The 20,615-nt window shown below is 37.6% G+C and overlaps 3 protein-coding genes across 8 annotated transcripts; 2 read left to right on the top strand and 1 right to left on the bottom strand.

The window, feature by feature from the left end:
* The first annotated feature begins 235 nt into the window (after window positions 1-235).
* On the top strand, window positions 236-3,461 carry LOC125585583 (phosphatidylinositol:ceramide inositolphosphotransferase 1). 6 transcript variants are annotated; one of them, XM_048754909.1, is made up of 12 exons: window positions 236-477; window positions 577-666; window positions 966-1,052; window positions 1,140-1,208; window positions 1,298-1,378; window positions 1,464-1,535; window positions 1,603-1,663; window positions 1,743-1,845; window positions 1,932-2,074; window positions 2,150-2,256; window positions 2,349-2,421; window positions 2,970-3,461. In XM_048754909.1, the coding sequence occupies exons 1-11, from the start codon at window positions 445-447 to the stop codon at window positions 2,409-2,411; spliced, it is 909 nt and encodes a 302-aa protein (XP_048610866.1). In that variant the 5' UTR covers window positions 236-444; the 3' UTR covers window positions 2,412-2,421; window positions 2,970-3,461. The 6 variants fall into 6 exon arrangements, with proteins under 6 accessions (XP_048610866.1, XP_048610864.1, XP_048610867.1 ...); XM_048754907.1 differs by having other exon boundaries at window positions 2,331-2,421; XM_048754910.1 differs by having other exon boundaries at window positions 2,976-3,366.
* Window positions 3,462-10,244: 6,783 nt separating this feature from the next.
* Window positions 10,245-11,264, bottom strand: LOC125586045. Its single transcript, XM_048755832.1, has 3 exons — window positions 10,798-11,264; window positions 10,487-10,707; window positions 10,245-10,372 (listed from the first exon to the last, which is right to left on the bottom strand). Exons 1-3 carry the CDS (start codon window positions 11,262-11,264, stop codon window positions 10,245-10,247), a joined length of 816 nt encoding a protein of 271 aa, XP_048611789.1.
* Window positions 11,265-14,567: 3,303 nt separating this feature from the next.
* Window positions 14,568-17,935, top strand: LOC125585581 (serine/threonine-protein kinase BSK6-like). The gene is made up of 9 exons (XM_048754904.1): window positions 14,568-15,149; window positions 15,231-15,442; window positions 15,534-15,669; window positions 16,072-16,205; window positions 16,304-16,409; window positions 16,497-16,582; window positions 16,714-17,070; window positions 17,162-17,275; window positions 17,522-17,935. Exons 1-9 carry the CDS (start codon window positions 15,065-15,067, stop codon window positions 17,765-17,767), a joined length of 1,476 nt encoding a protein of 491 aa, XP_048610861.1. The 5' UTR covers window positions 14,568-15,064; the 3' UTR covers window positions 17,768-17,935.
* The last annotated feature ends 2,680 nt before the right edge of the window (window positions 17,936-20,615 follow it).

Below are 20,615 nucleotides of genomic sequence, written 5' to 3'. Positions count from 1 at the left end.
ATTTAAAATAATGTTTGAACCGTTTCCTCGTGTGGAACTCGCGTTTAATCCAAAACGATGCTTATAAACGCTGATTGAAATAGCAAGTTAGGGCTTTTTGTTGGTGATCATCGTTGTCTCAGATCCTCTCCTTTTTCTACATTTAAAAGCTTTTCTGTTCTTTGATTCTTCTTCTCCCTCTCTCGTTCTTTCCCCTTTTGGTGTCACCGTTATTCTCGTTTCAGCTTTCCTGATCTCCGATCAAAGGTTTGAGTCAAAAGCGACCTTTACCCCGACTTGGTTTCGGAGAATTCACCACCTCTTCTTCTTCCCCGGTTAAAAGCTCTCTCTGTTCCATAAATAAATTTGAAAATTGTGGAATTTGTTTGATGATGTTGATCCAAACTATTGGGGTATGTTTGGAGTAGTATGGAAGTGGAAGAACATCAATAATAAATAAAAAGAATGACGCTTTACATTCGCCGCGAAGCTTCTAAGGTCTTTCTTTTTTTTTCTTTTTTTTTTTTGTTTTCCAATTTTGAATTCTTCAAATTATTATGGGTAATTATTAGTAGCTGATTTGGTAATTAAATATAGCTATGGAAGAGAGTTTGTTCGGAAATAGCGACGGAGATTGGTCTTCTCGCCGACAACTGGAAATACCTTCTTGCTGGTCTTCTCTGTCAGGTTTTCATTTCTTATCTTCTGCTTTCTGATAACTTCAATACTAGTGCTGAGTAGATAAGATCCAATGACTTCTCCTTGGAAACTTTTTTGCTCTTATTTTTGGGGTTTCTTTTAGCTTAGGAAAACGTAGGATACAGTAAAAAGTAATGAACACGGTTTGTTCAACCTGTATTTAACTTGAAGCATAAGACCCCTTTTGTCTGTTTGTTTGTTTATTTATTTACTACTTACCATTATGCCTTTCTGTCTCTTGGTTTACTTTAGTTTCACACTTCTATGAATGCTTGTGGTATTTGCAGTATATTCACGGTTTAGCTGCTAGGGGAGTTCATTATATTCATCGGCCAGGACCTACGCTTCAAGATCTTGGATACATTCTTCTTCCGGTTCGTCTCCAAGCTCTCAGCTCTATGTCTCTTGGTTTTTCTCTTCAGTATAGATGTCATATTCAAGCTCTCTCTCTCTGTTTTTAGGAGCTTGGTCAAGATAAAAGCTACATAAGTGAAACTGTCTTCACTTGTGTTTTTCTTTCGTTTGTCCTGGTGAGTTTCCTCAGCATTCAATGTCTGGTTCTGTTCATAACAAGAAGAAGTCATATAAATGGTATGTTTTGCCTTTTTAAAATTTGCAGTGGACTTTCCATCCTTTCATCATAAAAAGCAAGAAGATATACACTGTGTTGATATGGTGCAGGGTTCTCGCCTTCTTAGTTGTTAGTACCATCTTCACTTTTCTACATAAAAAAAAAATGCAAATTCAAAGCTTGCTCCTATTTGAATATTTTGTTCCATTAACAGGCTTGTCAGTTTCTCCGAGTCATAACGTTCTATTCCACTCAGCTCCCTGGCCCTAACTATCACTGTCGAGAGGTAAAACTCTACACAAGTGGCGTGTCATCTATATTCATGTCCTTATTCTGGTTGTGTTACTTAATAGGGTTCTGAGCTAGCTAGGTTGCCACGGCCACATAGCGTTCTTGAAGTTCTCTTGCTTAACTGTGAGTTTTTTTTATTTTTTTAACATTTTCCTTTTCCCTCTACACATTTTCTGATGTGATAATACTCTGATCTTATCAGTTCCTCGTGGGGTGATATACGGATGTGGAGATTTGATTTTCTCATCGCATATGATATTCACACTTGTCTTTGTCCTCACTTACCAGAAGTACGGTTCTAAAAGGTACAAACAAAGTTCCTCTAGAAATGTCAATGTCATCTCTTTGTTAGCTTACACATTGTCTCTCTCTCTCTCTCTCTCTCTTTTAGGTTCATAAAGCTGTTAGGTTGGGTCATTGCCATCTTGCAGAGCCTCTTGATTATCGCGTCACGCAAACATTACACAGTCGATGTTGTCGTTGCTTGGTATACAGTGAACTTGGTTGTGTTCTTCCTCGACAAGAAACTACCAGGTCTGATCCTTTTGCTTCCGATTTTACTTTCAGAGGAGGTGCCCAGATTCTGATATGATTTTGTTTTTAAAACAGAGTTGCCTGATAGGACAACTGTGTTGCTTCCTGTAAGCTCTAAAGACAGAACTAAAGAAGAGAATCACAAACTCTTGAACGGGAACGGTGTTGATCCTGCAGATAGGGTACACTTTCTAAATTATTTTTTTTCTCAGTGACAAATCTGATTGAATACTTACTTGATCTTAATGTATAGAAGATCCTTTTGGTTTCTCAGAGACCGAGGGCTCAAGTGAATGGCAATGGAGGTCACACCGATAACGCTACCAATGGCGCATGAGAACTCGAAGGTTAGTTTTTGGATCGTTGGTTTTTGATAAATATGATTATAGGTTCAGAAAAGAGGAAAAAACAAAAAAAGACAAGAGTCAGCTTGTACATTTTCAGTTTCTTGCTTCTCAAGTACGTTGATGTTTGTAACACGAAACAAATCCCATATACATATTAACCAAACTCATTTTCGTGTTCATAATCAATCAAATACTCTTTAACACCATGATGCAACATTTTCCCAAAACTTTTATATATTTTTGAGAGCATGATAAACTTTTAAATGAATGAATTTTTATCTTGCAATTCAAGCGGTTTGCTACCGGTCATTTCATTTTATTCGAATAACCCTTAATCATGGCCGAATTTGAGATTTGGGAGACCAAAAACATTTCTAAGTTCAATTTATTTTTCATAATCTAAACCGTAACATATGTATAACAAATATTTAAAATTTGAGAGCTAGAACGAATGTTTAATCCAGTTGTGCCCAATAACCTACCCTGCCTTTATTCAATAACTGCACCACCTAAAGTTTTTGTTCACTAACAAAAATATTACCATCTAGGAAAAGCTATATGCCCATGAGACTTTGGAGATCAATATAATGGGGCTGAAGCTTAACAACAGAAACATATGCGGTGAAATATAGGAAACAAATAAAATGAAAATGTTGTTACTACTATGAAGACGGAACGTGGCATGTGCTGTCGGTAAGGAATGTGGTCAAAGGCACATCCCATGTGGGCTCACATGTTTTACATCTTCTCAGGACACAACTTTGTCACCAATCTCTGTCTTTTTTTTTCTTTCCCTTTCACATTTTCGGTGCTCATTGCACTCACAAATCTGTAAGATATATACAATACATATATACTAGTCTAATGTAGCATATGTACATAAGAGTCTTGACCATGTTCTTATATGGATGACATGAATTGGAAGAGATCGCTAATTGATGTAAACACAGCATGCTAGATTTAATTTTTGTTTATTTTTTTGTTTTTTGACATGCTAGATTTGTTGTTTCGTATAGATTAATTGAAAAGGTTATGCCTTATGAATACTCTATTAGTTCTTTGAGGCATCAGATGATAACTGTTATGCATTACCGATCGAATCTAATATTTTGGACCCATTACTTGGATGCAAATATTTGATAAAGTAATGATGTCTTCTTTTTTTTTTTTTTGTGGTTGTTAAAATTGTTTCTTATGATTCGATGTCACATTCTTAAGATTATTTGATGAATACCTAATATTCGATTAGAATTAGCAAAAGCTACAAAACATAGTTAAACAGAGATATAGAAGCTACAAAACATAGTTAAACAGAGATAATAACGAGTTCGCCCTAGCCGCTTTCTCCCAGGCACGATTATCGAGGTTACTCGGTTCCCACTCCTCTCCGGCGCCGGAGGAGCTCGTGCTCGCCGGCGTCGGGACCTCTTGTCACATCTCAGCTCTATTTTCGTCAATCTCATGTTATGTCTTTTTCTTCTGTTCCGTCCTGCTTGGCGTGACTCCATGGTGTCTCGACGGAGCTACAGTTTGATAGAGCTTTTCTCGGCATGGCTCTTCCTCCTGTGGCTGAACTCGCTGATTACTTCAGACACCGCCGCTCGCCGTTTCCAGGTTTCAAGCCCCGCTGCCAGCTTCACAAGAAAGACTCACCGGTCTTCACCAGCCACGATGGAGATGGTCCGTTCCGTCAATGCTGCTCCTCCCATCACCACCGCGGGATCTGCTCAATCTGAGTGCAAGCTCACCGGATCTACAAGACTATCCACTGCCACTAACCATCCGCTTCCTTGGTTCAGCATTTCTCACCCGGTTCGTGTCAAACCCGAACGAGATGACCTTCCACCGCAACACTTTGCGTCTTATTCAGACGAAAGACCAGAAGCGGAGCTTCACTGTCTCACTACCGCACCCTCACCGACCAGTCTATGCAGCTCCGCCGCCGTTTCTGAGCTTGATCCCAACAGATCTCTTGATGTGAGCTTTCATTGTGTTGTTATGGACTTGCGGCCTAGCTCAGGTTTGGACGAGAGCTATGGATCCCGATACGGTAATATCGGAGTTCTTTTTCTCAGTTGGATCTCAGTTTATGCCCCTTTATGGATAATAGTCAAGAGAATCGTCTCACCTCTGCGTCGTCTCTACTATACACCCGACATCGCGGCAGCCCCATCTCACCAAGGTTTCTATGGAGCTAAGCTACATTGGTTAAATCTCTGTCTCCAAGTGACCGCCGGACCTATTGTGCAAGAGTGTTGGTTCGCCAGAGTTGCTCATGACTATGTCACCGCTGCGTCTCTATCACACTATGCCGTCTCAAGCATCGACGGTTCTTCACAAAGCCGGAGTAGCTTTCCCAATCTCCTCGTCGCTGGAACTATTGTGCAAGAGTGTGGACTCGCCAGAATTACTAATTACATCATGCGAGTCCATCACATTACGCCGTCTCAAACATCGACGGTTCTTCACAGAGTCTACTATACCTCTTATCCGCTATTTGCTCACACATGTTGGGGTTAGACGAGTGTAATGACTGTATGCTTAGGTCTCTTTCGGTTACAAATTATTGGGCTCGACACGGTAATGTCGAATTCCGAGGTTTGGAACCACTTATATCAACATCTATGTCATCAAACTTCATCCTTAGCGCCTCTTTGGAGGTAGGACTTCGGACTGTCAATGTTGCCTACGGTTCTAGAGCTTCTCACCTAAAGTTCTTGCCACTCAACATTCCAACTACTTATAGGTGTATCAACGTCGTTTTCGACTATCAATTGTTCTTTCGAACAATCGTCATGGGAACAAAAGTGGAGTTTTCTTTTGGGTTTCTTCATTTCGCTGAGCATGACTCGCCCCTCGATGGTTCTATCTTTAGTTGTTTTGTACTATTTTCTAACTTCATTCTACCGTCGAGCGTGTTTCCGAGATCTTCTGGTTCAGTTGTAAACTTTGATGCTTTTGCTCTTTGAGCTTTAATATAAGTTTGGTGTTACAAAAAAAAAAAAAAAAAAAGTTATTGTTGGTGAAATGATATTGATTATCATTTTTCACATATGATAATGATCAGTGTTTTTTCTTTCTTTCTTTGTGGTTTAGATATTGTTTCTTAGGATTCGATGTCACGTTCTGAATATTATTGGCGTTTTTATGAATAGCTAATATTCGATTAGAGTCAGCAAAAGCTACAAACATAGTTAAAGAGAGGTACTTATTGTTGGTGAAGTGATAATGATGATTGTTTTTTTCACATATGATAAATGATCATTGTTTCATGTCCTCTTTTTTTTTCTTTGTGGTTAAATATTCTTTCTTAAGATTCGTTGTCACGTTCTGAAGATTATTGGCGTTTTGATGAAATAGCTAATATTCGATTAGAATCAGCAAAGGCTACAAACATAGTTAAACATAGATATACTTATTGTTGGTGAAATGATAATGGTTTTTTGACAATGAAAGGAATTATGATCATTGTTTCATGTCGTCACGCTAAAGAGCAATTTCGTTTTTCATGATCATGATGCCATTTCTTTCATTTTTAATTTTTACTTGAAACTATATTTCTATGTTACTATATATTTTGTTTTGTCGACTTCTTATTATTGTTGTTGTTGTAGTGTTTAGTGATAATGAGAAAGATGGTCCTATGTGGTACCATAAACGGGTAGTATAATCATTAATTTAAATGCAGAAAGAAAGAAAACATTATCATTATGCCATCTGTCCTGATATGGTGTGTTTTATGAAGTTCTTGATTTCAACTTTGTTTTTATTTATTTATGAGATATTTTTTTCTTTTGCAATATCTTTCATACTTGAGAGGACCATATATATTTTATAGAAAAAAAGTAACTTTTAACCGGGCCTCGTGGTCTGGTGGTAAAGGAACTTCGCCGTCACGAGTTCGAGCCCCGGCCACAGCGGATTTAACATGGTTTCCGTTTGGCTTCCAGGACCTTCTTCGCCAGTTCCGGTTGGACGCGGTGGGATAGTCAGACTAAGTGAGAGGTCCGGATACTTGGATTATAAAAAAAAAAAAAGAAAAAAAAAGTAACTTTTTATGAGTGATATTATCAGTTGTGATCGGGGGAAAACATTCTATACGTTTGTCTTTGGACAAGGATGGCGGTACATATCAGAAAAATGGGCCTACAGATAATTCTTTGTATCTTTAATTTGAAATGAAACAGAAGAAAATATTACAAAAGTGTTGTAATTGGAAGGTTAAAGACTGAATATTTCCGTGTTATTATTTCATAATATGAGGTTCTTTATATAAGGATTACGAGAAGAGATAAATAGAAATAGTATAAATCCTAATCTTACTAGATTTAGGATAACTACTAAATAAATAAATGGAAAGATTATATCTATTAAGAAAAGAAAAATGGTTTCTTTTTCTCTAAGCTTGTGGCCGTCTCTCTCTCTTTTCTAGGACATGCGGCTGCTCTCTCTTCTCTTTCTAGGGTTTCGGTTATCTCTCTTGGTATGGACCGGTTTATGGACCGGACCGGTTTATGGACCGGACCGGTTTATGGACCGGGTCGGTTATGGACACTCCCCCTTGGATGCCATAACCATACATGATTCGTAATATGCTTCACGTTGCCTCATTAAAACCTTATCAGGAAAACCCAGTGGGATAAAACCATGATGAAGGAAAAAGAGTACAACACGCACTACTCCCCCTGATGTGAACCTCAGTGGAAGTTCTTTAGTCTACGCATCTGATGCGTGAATTGTCCTGAACATGCAGGTGGGGAATTCGGCCAGTTTCATTACTAAGACGTAACTAGACCACTTCAACCTCTTAGGTCGTTTCTCATGTCCTTTGACATCGAGTGTCCCGGTAAAGCATGTGTGCTAAACAATGTGAACCACATTGTCCTCGGAGATCACTGTTGGGTCTTTGCAAATCGTGTTTGCATGTGTCCATGGTCTAGACGTGATCGTCTACTGTCAACTGCTCTTTACTTTGGTCGGACAAACTAAGTACTTATGGACAATATACTAAACATGGTTATCATGAACCTATGTCTCGGTGTATCTTCTATACACAGATGTATATCAATGGCTTTATAATTTTATCATACTATGGCTTATTGGCCAGAATATACTCATGGGCCCATACATATGGTCATCGATCTTTCTTGTCTTAGGCAATACCATATATATATATCTATCTCGGACATTGCAGTCCTTTATCCATCTCTTGATGGCGTCCTATGACCTATCTTTCCATTGGACCATACCACGCACTGGTATATATCTATTAGGTCATGGATCTCGATTGTACATTCTTATGGACTGCAACCTATTGGTATCCGATCGAGAGGGATAGATTTAAACGTCTTCTCTCGGCCTCACGGCAATGTCACGTGAGTGTAACAGCAGTAGCAAACTATTCTGCTATGCCGGATCCTTACTAAAGGATCTGATGTCGGATTGGTCAATCCGGAGATCATGCTATTGAGATAGTAAGCTGAGGCAATCACCTTTCTTTAGGCTGATCTTTCTTTTCTACTAGCCCGTACTATGATCTAGTCGGTTCATGCTAGGGTTACAGATTAATAGATAATCTGTATAAACCTCTCTTTAGGTTGGTTTAGTATAAACACAAGGGATTTCAAATTTCTTCTCATAAGGACTGAATTTGATCGTTCTTATAGAACTCCCTTTCATAATATATGCAGCTGCTTTATGTTTCAGTCCATGAACAGGTTAGGAACAATGCTGTTCTTTCATCCAGTGATCTATACGCTGCTTACTACATCTTTATATGTGAATCTAATTCTTTCATATGACCAGACCATTGTCAATTTCGAAATTTGTAGCAGCACCCACCACATAGGAGTTTATCTCCTTATAATCTGTTCCATGGTCTCTGTGAGTATCCTTGTGTAACAAGCTATGATCGAATGCTATTAGTAGGAATATAATCTGTTCCATGGTCTCTGTGAGTATCCTTGTGTAACAAGCTATGATCGAATGCTATTAGTAGGAAACATGAACACCTTTAAACCTCGTGATCATGTATCATATCTCACGGTTTCTTTTCCCTCACAAGACCCATCTATTTCACTGGTTTATATCAGATGGCGTTTCTATGGCCAATACGCCTATCTCTTCTATAGATACTTTAAACCCCACGTTTATCTTTTCTTTAATCTTTATGAGTACTCTTTCGTGGGCTCATGATCCTCGCTTATATCTTTACATTCAAGTGCTATTCTCTTTATGTATTTCTATACAAATATCTTTAATGTGTCGACACTTATATATGTATGTGGTTCCATTATGTTCCAGACATGATTTAATAGATTTGAGATCTTATTATCCAGGACATTTGTTACCTAGTAGCTTGGCGTCCCAAGCTACATGGTTTGATACCTTAGATGTGTAGTTGCGCAGCCTTTTCTCAATGTCTAGTATGGTTTCCTTATAACCTCAGATTGTCATTCTATGCACCATTCTTTCTTTTCTGAGGTTCCTTATCTTATGGAACACTTGGTCTATCTTGTATAGACTATAGCAACTTGACTGTGTCTCTTTCAAGGACATCAAATTTCGTTTGGTGCTAAGTTGGTTATGACTTAGTCATTCTGTTCTTTTCGGGTCAGTGTCTGGCATCTCGATTAGCTAGGCTTTTATAACCTTTTCTTTGGACGTCTACAGTTCTAATCCGAGGATCTTGCCAAGACCATGATGGTTGATACCATTCATTCTTATCATTCTTTCTTTGCTCTTTATACCAGCTTATAACTTTCTCTTCATAATGTTGGATAGCCGGTCCATTTGGTCATACAATCCGTACCTGGCCACTATTTGATCACCCATGTTTTTGGCTCACGGTCTCTTTGAATTCGTGGAGAAAGTCATACTCTTATCCAACATATATTCCCAATCCTTTTCTGAGATTCCATCTTAGACGGCACACATATGTATGTGGTGGTTTATTCAAAATCTCTTAAGATGGTGTATGTCTGGTTTATGACCCGTATTCAATCTGAGATGAGAATATCTATGCTCACTTATATGGCCTGATGTAATTGAACTTTTTATACATGTAAATCCATAATGTCCCTAAGCTCTAGGATGGATGTCCGAACCTTTATAGGTAATGGACTGTGCGGCCAAGCCTGCACAACACGGCCAAGCCATTTATATCATGGTTCTAGACCATGTTTCACGAATTTGTACTGTGATCATGGATTTAGGGTTTTTTATCCTCTCTCCCCCTCATGAACATACTATAATTTCGTGGTGCTTAGGATAATAATACCTTAATGAGTTTTCCTTTGTGTACATGTTTCACAACGTGAGTTCTAATGGGAATATCTCTTTGTGCCTTTCAAATTTCAACCTTTTCATCAGTTGGGGACCAAGATGGCTAATCCGGTCTTTGCCATATAGTGTATAAAATTTCGTGGGATATATATGAGTATAGTCACCACGGCTCTTGCCTCTTATTCATACTGATCTGTAGCATAGTTTTGATCAGTAGAGTACACATGTATAGTCTTGACCACTTTCTTATGAGGTCTTAGGCGATTTTTCTTTCAAAATCTGAAGGAACTTGTTTCCTTTTGTTTGCCCATTGTTTCTATTTAGAAACCATATTATCATAACACAATGGGTCACATATTATTGGGTGTATATAATGCCTTGGCCATAGTTTCTTACTAGGCTACTATACCCGTACTATAATGCCCTTCAGGCAATTCTTTGTATCAATAAAATCATTCACATTATCAAACAAACTCAGACAAGATATAATAGCAATAAAATCAAAGAAATTCATAAAACAATAAGACAAGATGTCGATTTTAGTCTTTGAGACAATCAGAAGTCTCAAAATCCAAGAGGTCGTCCCTTTCAAGGTGGGAATCATCATCAACATCATACCCGGTATCATGAACCATATGGACTTCCGGGTTCTTGTTCTTAAGGCTCTCTTGATAGAGCTCACATAAATGTTTAGGGGTTCTACAATTCTTTGCCCAATGGTTTTCCATCCCGCATCTGTGACAAGCTGATTTGGTCGAGTAAGACGGTTTGGATATGCCACCTCGACCACGGCCATAATTGTCTCGGCCGCGGCTGGAACCACGACCACGATTATTGTGGTTTCCTTGCCGGCCATAGCTATCACGGCCACGTCCCTTGAATCTACTACGGCCTTTGCCGTGTGACTTCTTATTATCATGGACGTGGTTGCATTCTTTGGGATCTTTCTTTTCAGCCTCATTGGCTTCTGGTAATGCTGATGTTCCGATGGGTCTCATCTCACTGTTTTTCATCAGGAGTTCATTATTAGCCTCGGCCAGGAGCAGGCACGAGATCAGATCAGTGTATGAGGCGAAGCCTCTCTCTCTATACTGCTGTTGCAGCAACACGTTCGTCGAATGGAACGTGGAGAATGTTTTATCAAGCAACTCTTTCTCGGTTACTTCCTCACCACATAATCTCATCATTGAGACTATCTTAAACAATACTGAATTGTATTCATCCACAGACTTATAGTCCATGAATATGAGATTCTTCCACTCATGTCTAGCCTTTGGTAATAGCACTGTTTTCTGGTGATCATATCTACGCTGTAAAGCGGTCCAAAGGTCTAGTGGATTCTCCATGGTGAGGTACTGATCTTTTAGACCCTCAATGAGATGGTGGCGTATAATACTTATAGCCCTGTACCGATTCTTATCAGTCTCATTGTTACCCTTGATGATAGTATCACCTAGTTCCTTTGACCTCATGTTAATCTTTGTGTCAAGTGCCCATTGCAAATAGTTGTCTCTGGAGAGATTAAGGGCAGCATAGTCTAGGTTTGAGATTTTCGACATCTGAATCACATTGTCATTCGAAATTTAGGGTTTCACAATGTGATCATGTGGCCGCAAGTCAATCAAATAAAATCGGCCACAATCAAGTCTTATTACAATCATGTTTCAATCAATCTAATCGACCATGGTGCGGATCAAACATAGTAACAAATAGATCAAGTCACACGGCCATACAATTTTGTGATGCAAACAATTCAAGTTTGTAAAATCTATATGCTGGCCGATATTTAGAAACAAGACGAATGCAATTCAAATTCAGTTTCATAACTTATGCAAACAACCTCAGCCAATTCGATTTCTTATTTATGAAATTAGGGTTTTGATATAAACAATGCTAGGAGTTGATTTTAGCAATATGTGATCAAGGTTTCAAGGCCTTTAGGATTCAAATTCAAGATTCAGATTATACAATCAATCTATCAATCCTATAACCTCAGATCATCAATCAAACAATCAAAACAAGAACCATTAAAATTGAATTCAAGTTTCTAGGCTTTATGGTTTCGATTCCAATATTAGGGTTTCATAACTTCAGATTAGAAACAAATAAACAATCAAACATGTTCTAGTTGGAATCGATTCAATTGCTAGTTATGAGATTGTTGTTTTTAGGTTATACTGACTTTAGGGTTTGATCAAGATCATAGAATTCCATTATAATGGATTAGGGTTTTAGGGTTTGATCATAACGTTCTCAGATTAACGGTATACCTTAGTCTTTGTAGGGTTGAGCCGGACCACCTAGGGAGAACGGATGGACCTCAGATGCAAGACGGATGCTGTCTGATCGCTGATCGTCCGAGAACGTTCGCCGGCTGCACTCGTCTGCGAGCTGAAGCTGATTGTCGTCTGGTGCGAGCTGGTTGATCACGAACACGAGCTGGCTGAGGACGTCAGGACACGAGCAGGGAACGCCAAGGAGTTGAGCTGATCGTCGAGGTCTGAGACGGACAGGAAACGCCTTAGGGTTTAGGGTGGTCGCCGGCTGAGTTAGGGATTTTAGGGTTTTAGGTTTTTAGCTTAGATTGCAGAGAACAATCGTGCTGATAACGTGATGTAATTAGAAGGTTAAAGACTGAATATTTCTGTGTTATTATTTCATAATATGAGGTTCTTTATATAAGGATTACAAGAAGAGATAAATAGAAATAGTACAAATCCTAATCTTACTAGATTTAGGATAACTACTAAATACATAAATGGAAAGATTACATCTACTAGGAAAAGAAAAAAGGTTTCTTTTTCTCTAAGCTTGTGGCCGCATCTCTCTCTCCTCTAGGACATGCGGCTGCTCTCTCTCCTCTCTCTAGGGTTTTGGTTATCTCTCTTGGTATGAGTCGGTTTATGGACCGAGCCGGTTATGGACATTCATTACTTGATTTATAACAAAAAGACGAAAGAAAGAAAAAAACACAATTAAGACAACCAATGAAAAGCGTGAGTAACGGACAAGTGATTTAACAGCGACTCTTAACTTTTTAACACAGCCATTCAGTAGCGAGCACTAACATACTGACTATATACTTCACCATTTAGATGAAAACTCATATGTGTTCATAAGGTAAATGATTATGAGATTTTGTATCGTGATGCATTACAAAATATGTACGTACTGAACGTAAGCACCGATCGATACATGCCGATTTTGCCGAGGCGAAAGTGCATTTTCATACTGATTTTATTATTTACATTAGAGATGGAGATTCAGATTATCGTTCGGGTTCGATTCGGATCTATTAAGATTTCGGGTTTTCGAGGTTAAAGATTCAAGTCTATTCGGATACTTATAAATTTCGCAAGGCTGAGGAAAAACCTGAACCGAATTCGGTCCAAAAAATAATATCTAACCTGAACTGAAATTGATTAAATATCCAAACAAGTTCAAAAATTTGATATCTAGAAAACCGGAACCAATCCGATCTGAATTGAATATATAATAGTTAGATTTATATACTTAAATATATATATATATATATATATATTTTAGATTTCATATCCAAAATATATAAAATACTTTGAATTTGTCCAAAATACTCGAAAATATATACAAATACTCAAAAGTAAATAGCTCAAATAGTTAAATAATACTCAAAAAATAAAACTTACAATATCTATTGATTTTCCATCAAAATATTCAAGCTAAACCAACTTTTATGTTAAGTTTAAGTGTTTTGACATACATTATTCAAAATGATATGTTATATATTGTTTATGTTTCTAGATTTTTAGAAAATTTTAAAATATATGAATTTTAAATTTTCAAAAATAATTTAAACGAATTATCCAAACCTGAACTAAATCCGCAAAAATCCGAACCAAACCTGAACCAAAATTTATAAATACCGAATGAGTCTGAAATTTTTAACCCCGAAAATCTAAAACCCGAATATACAAATTATTTAAATGATGTAAACAAATTAAAAATCCCAACATACCTTAAAATCCTTAAAATTAAAAAGATAAAAAAGAATGTACATCATATAAATTTGAATAATATATGCTAATATCTAAATTTAACATGAAAATTGGTTCAATTATATATTTGGATGGAAAACTAATAGACATTTAAGGTACCTTCGTGTTTTGAGTATTTTTATATATTTACTTTTAGTTAGTTTCAAGTCTTTTGGATCAATCTGAGTAATTTTGAGTATTTTAAATATTTTTGGATATTAAATTTAAAAAAAATTAATATATTTAAAGATATTAATTGTGATTCAAATATTTTCGAGTATCCAAAACATTTCAGATTAGACCGGGTTTAGGTTTAATTCTTTAGATATGTAAATTTTTAATTCGTTCGGATATCTTATTAGTCTCAGTCTAGTTTGGTAAAAAAAATTTGGGTAAGGTTCGATTAGGCTTTTCCGATTCAAGTATTTTTCTCAGCCCTGATTTACATCTTACGTACCTCATCATTGCTAGGACTCCTCAATATAAGTTGTCAAAGGAAAATCCTCTATGATATGATGCTCCATCTTACATTTCCAATATTTTACTGTCAAAATATTTTTTCTCTAAGTTATAGAAATAAGAAATTAATCTTACATTCGTGAATGTTGAAGCGGGTTTTACATTCGAAACTTGAAATTTAAGATTTATAATATTACTATTACAATTTACAAGTGTGAATATAAAGAAAAAAACATAAAGTTAGCGGAAAAAATACATATAAAAGTCAATCGGCAACAAATGGTGTAATAGTGATGAAGCTGACGCGGTTTCAACTTTCAAGATGTAAAAAGTGTTTCTGCTTTTTGCGTCTTCTACTTTCACTGGTTCAAAATAATAATTCACTATAAAAATTTGTCCACCCTAATGATTTTACCTCTTTAATACTTTCCATAACTTTCATTTTCATGTCGGCATATTAATACATACTTTCACAAAACTGTTATTATATATATGTATAGATATCGTGTGAAGCACATTATATCATGAGTAAAAAATTTCCTCCATTTTAGAATTGGTTTATAATTCAATTAAAAAAATAAATATCTAAACAATTATTTTAAAAACATTTTGTCTACCAAAAAAAAGAAGAAGAATTTCAAAAAGTTTTTAAAAGGGAGAGGCGGAAAGTTTTGTGGCAAAAACAACTTTCGGATAAAAAGAAATTTAAATATTATTAAAAAAGACAACGAAAACAAACAGTCTCCTCCTTCTTGAGGGACGTCTGAAAAGCCGAGAAGAAAAAGAAGAAGAAGACAAGTGTTGTTGTGATAGTTTGATTCATCCTCCTAAAAAATCCGATCACCTCAACTCGACGTTTAAGTCATCATCATCATCATCATCATCAAATGGGAGCTCATTGCTCTAAGTTCTCTTCTTGTTTGTTCCATTCCAACATCAAATCCTCTTCAGTCCTCGAATCTCCCGATCTTGGTCTGCGCTTCTCTCTTCCTTATCTCTGTCTGGTTCCAAATCGTAGATTTTTCTGACATTTTTTTTTTAATTGTGTGAAAGAAAATGGAGGGAAACAGATGTGGCCGAGTTTCAAAGAATTCAGATTAGAGCAGCTGAAATCTGCGACCGGCGGTTTCTCCTCAGACAACATTGTGTCGGAACACGGCGAGAAAGCTCCCAACATCGTTTACAGAGGCAGACTTGACGATGGACGTTTAATCGCAGTCAAACGCTTTAACCGCCTCGCCTGGGCCGATCACCGACAGTTTCTGGTAATAATCTTTTTCTCTTGTATTCGAATATTTTATGATTTGATTGTTTTTTGGAGTCTAGATCCTGAAAATGTTTGTGGTTCATCGTTAGGATGAAGCGAAAGCTGTTGGGAGCTTGAGGAGCGATCGACTTGCGAATCTGATAGGATGCTGTTACGAAGGCGAGGAGAGGTTACTCGTTGCCGAGTTTATGCCTCATGAAACTCTTGCAAAGCATCTTTTTCACTGTACTTCCTTACTTTTTTTCTCCTCCTGTTAATAGCTATGATTCCAATCAAAGAGCATCTCCAATGTATTATTATTATTTTTTTTTTCTCATATAGACTAGTTTCATACTCTCGTTTTGGATCGAAAATAGGACAATGAGAATAAAATAAAATAAAATAAAATACTCTAATTTATTAATACTCTAGTTTTGGAGTAGTCTCATTTGTATATTTATATAAAGGGATTTGCGAAGATTTTATTCTAAACTCTGTTTTAAAATAAAAAATTGAGTGGAGTTGGCGATGCACTGGATGGTTAGTGAGAGACAAGACAGTGATTGTAGTGTTTGTTCAATAGGTTTTGTAGTTCTTCCTGCTGCAAATTTTATTAAACGATGATTATTCGTTTTTTTATTGTTTCAGGGGAGAATCATCCGATGAAATGGGCGATGAGACTAAGAGTTGCTTTGTGTTTAGCGCAAGCATTGGAGTACTGTTGTGATAAAGGGAGAGCTTTGTATCATGATCTCAATGCTTACAGGGTTTTGTTTGACAAGGTGAATTTTTCTTTTATTGATTCTTTGCTTATTCTTCTGAGTGATTTGTATTTTATCTTCCTTTTAAGTGTTTTTATTTGATCATTTGTGGTTAACAGGATGGGAATCCGAGGTTGTCTTGCTTTGGTCTCATGAAAAATAGCAGAGATGGCAAGAGTTATAGCACAAACTTGGCATTTACTCCTCCAGAGTATCTACGAACTGGTAAGACCCTGTCTTGTCTTCTTCATGTTTATACATGTCTCCTTAGCTCCCTATATGAATATATGTGTTTTGAATGTCGTGTGTCAGGTAGAGTGACACCAGAAAGTGTAGTGTTCAGTTTTGGAACTGTTTTGCTTGATCTCATGAGTGGTAAACATATTCCACCAAGCCATGTAAGTCCTCTCGTGATATTATATATACAATGTTAGATGTAATGTTGGGACCTGTCTCATTGTATCCGGCTAGATAGTTCTTACTAAGTTTTGATAATTCATCATGTTTTTTAACCTTGCTTGTTATACAGGCGCTTGACCTGATCAAGGGAAAGAACTGTGCAATGCTAATGGATTCTGCTCTCGAGGGTCACTTCTCAAACGAAGATGGAACTGAGCTAGTACGGTTAGCCACACGTTGTCTACAGTACGAAGCTCGAGAAAGGCCAAATGTGAAGTCTCTCCTCACTTCACTCACCCCACTCCAGAAGGAAACTGACGTACCTTCATATGATCTTATGGGCATACCACATGAAACCGAGGACGAGGAAGAGCAGCAGCTTTCACTGACTCCCTTTGGTGACGCGTGCTTGAGAGTAGACCTTACGGCTATACACGAAATACTTAGTAAGATGGGATACAAGGATGATGAAGGAATCGCTAACGAGGTCTGAACTTGTTCTTACCTTTTACTCACTGCTTAGTCTTTTCTTTGCTCTGTATAATTTGATCATTTGTCATATGTATCTTCTTCTGCAGCTCTCGTTTCAAATGTGGACCAACCAGATGCAAGAATCTCTCAACTCGAAGAAGCAAGGCGACGTAGCTTTCCGTTCCAAAGATTATACTACCGCAGTCCATTGCTATACTCAGGTAATATGAACATGGCCGGTCCTGAAATTTTGGGGGTTATAAATAATATAGCAAGGATTTGAATAAATATATTTTTAACAATTTTAGAATACTGTGTTTAGGGAAATTATCTCTAAAAGCCAAAGTTTCACTTGCCTATACCCAAAGATGGACTCTAAATATAAAACTATACAATATAATTTTCCATTTTTCTTTCTTTTTCAGTCTATAAAACTGAAAATGGCTGGTTTGTTTTGTGTGTATTAGTTCATAGATGGAGGAACAATGGTGTCACCAACTGTTCACGCAAGGCGTTGCCTGTCGTATCTGATGAACGAGAACGCACGAGAGGCTCTGACCGATGCATTGCAAGCACAGGTTGTGTCTCCAGAATGGCCAACCGCGTTGTATCTACAAGCGGCTTGCTTGTTCAAGCTCGGCATGGAAACCGATGCCCAGCAAGCTCTTAAAGACGGTACTACATTGGAAGCCAAGAAGACCAATAGACGTTGATAAAATGTTTTCAAAAAGAGCTTTTGTATAGGCTTATTTTGTTTCCTCTCTCTCTCTCTCTTTCTCTCTCTCACTCATCTCTCTCCATCTATATGCATATTCTTCTTCTTCTTCTTTGTATTTATTATGAATTATGATGTTAATGATTGTGGTTTCTGGTTTGTCTCATGTGAAAATGTTCTTCTGTCATTAAAAAGAGATGTACTAAAACCTAAGAGTTCAAGACACAACAAAACCAATTAAAAACAGAACACAAAAACAAAGTCTCACGAGGCCCTAAAGACATTCCATAAGCTTAACATCCTCTAAATAATCTTGAAAGGTGTACACTCTAGGCCTCAGACGTTTAAACTTTTGAAACCCTTGTATTTCAACTCTTGTCAAAGCCTTCCTCTCCACATTATAGTAAAAAACATAAAAAGGGTCTAACAAATGGTGTGGCTGTTGACATGAAGCAGAATTAAGCAGCTAGACTTGAGAATTAAGCAGTCAAACTTGAGAATTAAGCTGTCAGACTTGAGAATTAAGCTGCCAGACTTTATAAGGTTTTATAAGGCTTTATAAGGGTTTTATAAGCTCGATTTTATTGAAGAGAAGAAGAAGCGAAAAAAGATATTTTATTATATTGTGTACTGAGGTCACTTGTCTTTAAATACTTGTACCCAGATCCACAATTAAATTAAAGAAACTATTCTCTCCTTCTTTCTCTTACATTTTGAGATCTACTTTCTCTCTCTCTATGTTCTTCATGTTCTTCATTCTCCATAAATAAACTCTCAATAATTCTCTCATTCTAACATGGTATCAGAGCATTAAGCTCCTGAAACTCACAAAAGCTTCCGCAAATTTCTTTCTTTCCTTCTCAGATTATCTTCAAAATCTGTTGGATACATCCTTTTATCCACTGGTCCAAAGGTCTTTCAAAAGGGAAAAACCTCACCAGAACTCAAGATAGAGGAGTACCCTATTCTCTGGAACTCAAGAAAGCTTCAACCATATCAGGAAAAGCTTCTTCAAAGTCCAGTTTATCTCAAAATCAGTAGGGACAATCTATTGTCCACTGGTCCATATCTCTCCATGAGGGAGAACTCCAACATGGTGTTGTTTACAGAGTACAAGAAGGCTAAGGAACAACATAAGAACCACAATATGCCAAGAAGAATTGACTTGAATCAAGCCAGGAATGTAATCAAAGAGTTTGAGCATCCATCGATTCAAGGTCGAACCATGTATTCATCTGTCATTGGTGGTTCAAATGAAGAAGGAACATGGAGAAGTACTGATAGTGCAGCCAACACTGATGGTCCAACAACCATGAGTGACCTACATTCCCTTATCCAAGCCTTTATCTCATTCAAGAAGGCTGGTACACACTCTCTTGACCCTAAACCTATCATTATAGATTCAGGAGCAAGCCATCACATGATTAGTGATAGAAACTTGATGAGTGATGTCCAGCCTGCCTCAGGGTATATTCAAATAGCAAATGGTGATAAGATTAAGATAGAAGGGATAGGGAACCTGAGGTTGTTTGATAGGGAATCTACTGCCTTGTATATGCCTCAGTTTACATCAAACTTGCTATCTGTGAGAAAGGCTACTGTTGATCTGAGTTGTCAGGTTGTCTTCAGACCAGATGAGGTTGAATTTCAAGACTTAAAGACACGCCAAGTGATTGGAAAGGGGCACGTTCACAATGAACTATATCATCTTCAGAAGACAGAGATGTCTAGACCATCCACTTCTCAGTGTTTGGCTAGTACATCCAGCGGGGTTGATAGCACACTATGGCATGCTAGGTTGGGACATCCTCATACAAGAGCCCTAAACTTGATGCTTCCAGGTGTGGTCTTCAAGAATGATGATTGTGAAGCTTGCATATTGGGGAAGCATTGTAGAACAGTCTTCTCACAGTCTAGCACCATCTATGAAAGATGTTTTGACCTAGTTCACTCTGATGTATGGACTGCTCCATGTGTGTCCAGAGAGAACCACAAATACTTTGTCACCTTCACTGATGAGAAATCCAAATACACTTGGGTGACACTGATTCCGTCTAAGGACAGGGTGTTGGATGCTTTCAAGAATTTCCAGACCTATATCTGCAACCATTTCAATGCCAAGATGAAAATTCTAAGGTCAGATAATGGTGGAGAGTATACAAGTCATGCATTTAAGCAATATCTTTCTCAACATGGGATTACTCACCAGACAAGCTGTCCTTACACTCCTCAACAGAATGGAGTTGCTGAGAGAAAGAACAGACATTTGATGGAAGTAGCAAGATCAATGATGTTCCACACCAATGTTCCAAAAAGATTCTGGAGTGATGCTGTGATGTCTGCTACTTATCTGATCAATAGAACTCCAACTAAAGTCCTCAACGACATGTCTCCTTTTGAGGTTCTAAATAAGACCAAACCATCTTTGGACCATTTGCGTGTGTTTGGATGCCTCTGTTTTGTGATGATACCTGGGGAATTGAGGAACAAGCTTGATGTTAAAAGCTCAAAAGCTATGTTCATTGGTTACTCTCCAACTCAGAAGGGGTATAAGTGCTATGATCTAGAGTCAAGAAGGGTTCTTGTCTCGAGGGATGTGAAGTTTGCAGAATCTAGAGGCTATTATGATGGAAAGAGTTGGGATGAGCTCAAAGATCTTTCTCAATCAACCTCAGATAGAGCAAATAACCTTAGGGGAGTAATGGAGAGCCTGGTAATCAGTATGCCCTCTTTACCAAGTGTGGAACCTGTCCCTGAAAATTTATCATCTACTGCAGCTGATAGTGTTGAGAGCACTCATCCTAATCATGAGGGGGGCAGTAGAAATGTTGAGCAGTCTACACAAG

The sequence above is a fragment of the Brassica napus genome, chromosome C4 (genome assembly GCF_020379485.1).
Source record: "Brassica napus cultivar Da-Ae chromosome C4, Da-Ae, whole genome shotgun sequence".
In the NCBI taxonomy this organism is placed as follows: domain Eukaryota; kingdom Viridiplantae; phylum Streptophyta; class Magnoliopsida; order Brassicales; family Brassicaceae; genus Brassica; species Brassica napus.
This window is presented reverse-complemented; position numbering and strand designations above follow the sequence as displayed.

What these genes read in the sequence shown, in the direction of transcription:
- LOC125585583 (XM_048754906.1), top strand. Translation starts at nt 445, where the DNA reads ATGACGCTTTACATTCGCCGCGAAGCTTCTAAG. An exon ending in GGGTTCTCGCCTTCTTAGTT is followed by an intron (nt 1,379 to 1,463) that starts GTTAGTACCATC and finishes TTCCATTAACAG; the next exon opens with GCTTGTCAGTTTCTCCGAGT. An exon ending in TGAAGTTCTCTTGCTTAACT is followed by an intron (nt 1,664 to 1,742) that starts GTGAGTTTTTTT and finishes TGATCTTATCAG; the next exon opens with TTCCTCGTGGGGTGATATAC.
- LOC125586045 (XM_048755832.1), bottom strand. Translation starts at nt 11,264, where the DNA reads ATGTCGAAAATCTCAAACCTAGACTATGCTGCCCTTAATCTCTCCAGA. An exon ending in AACGTGTTGCTGCAACAGCA is followed by an intron (nt 10,708 to 10,797) that starts GTATAGAGAGAG and finishes GATGAAAAACAG; the next exon opens with TGAGATGAGACCCATCGGAA. An exon ending in CAATTATGGCCGTGGTCGAG is followed by an intron (nt 10,373 to 10,486) that starts GTGGCATATCCA and finishes AGCTCTATCAAG; the next exon opens with AGAGCCTTAAGAACAAGAAC.
- LOC125585581 (XM_048754904.1), top strand. Translation starts at nt 15,065, where the DNA reads ATGGGAGCTCATTGCTCTAAGTTCTCTTCTTGTTTGTTCCATTCCAAC. An exon ending in TGCAAAGCATCTTTTTCACT is followed by an intron (nt 15,670 to 16,071) that starts GTACTTCCTTAC and finishes TTATTGTTTCAG; the next exon opens with GGGAGAATCATCCGATGAAA. An exon ending in TCCAGAGTATCTACGAACTG is followed by an intron (nt 16,410 to 16,496) that starts GTAAGACCCTGT and finishes GTCGTGTGTCAG; the next exon opens with GTAGAGTGACACCAGAAAGT.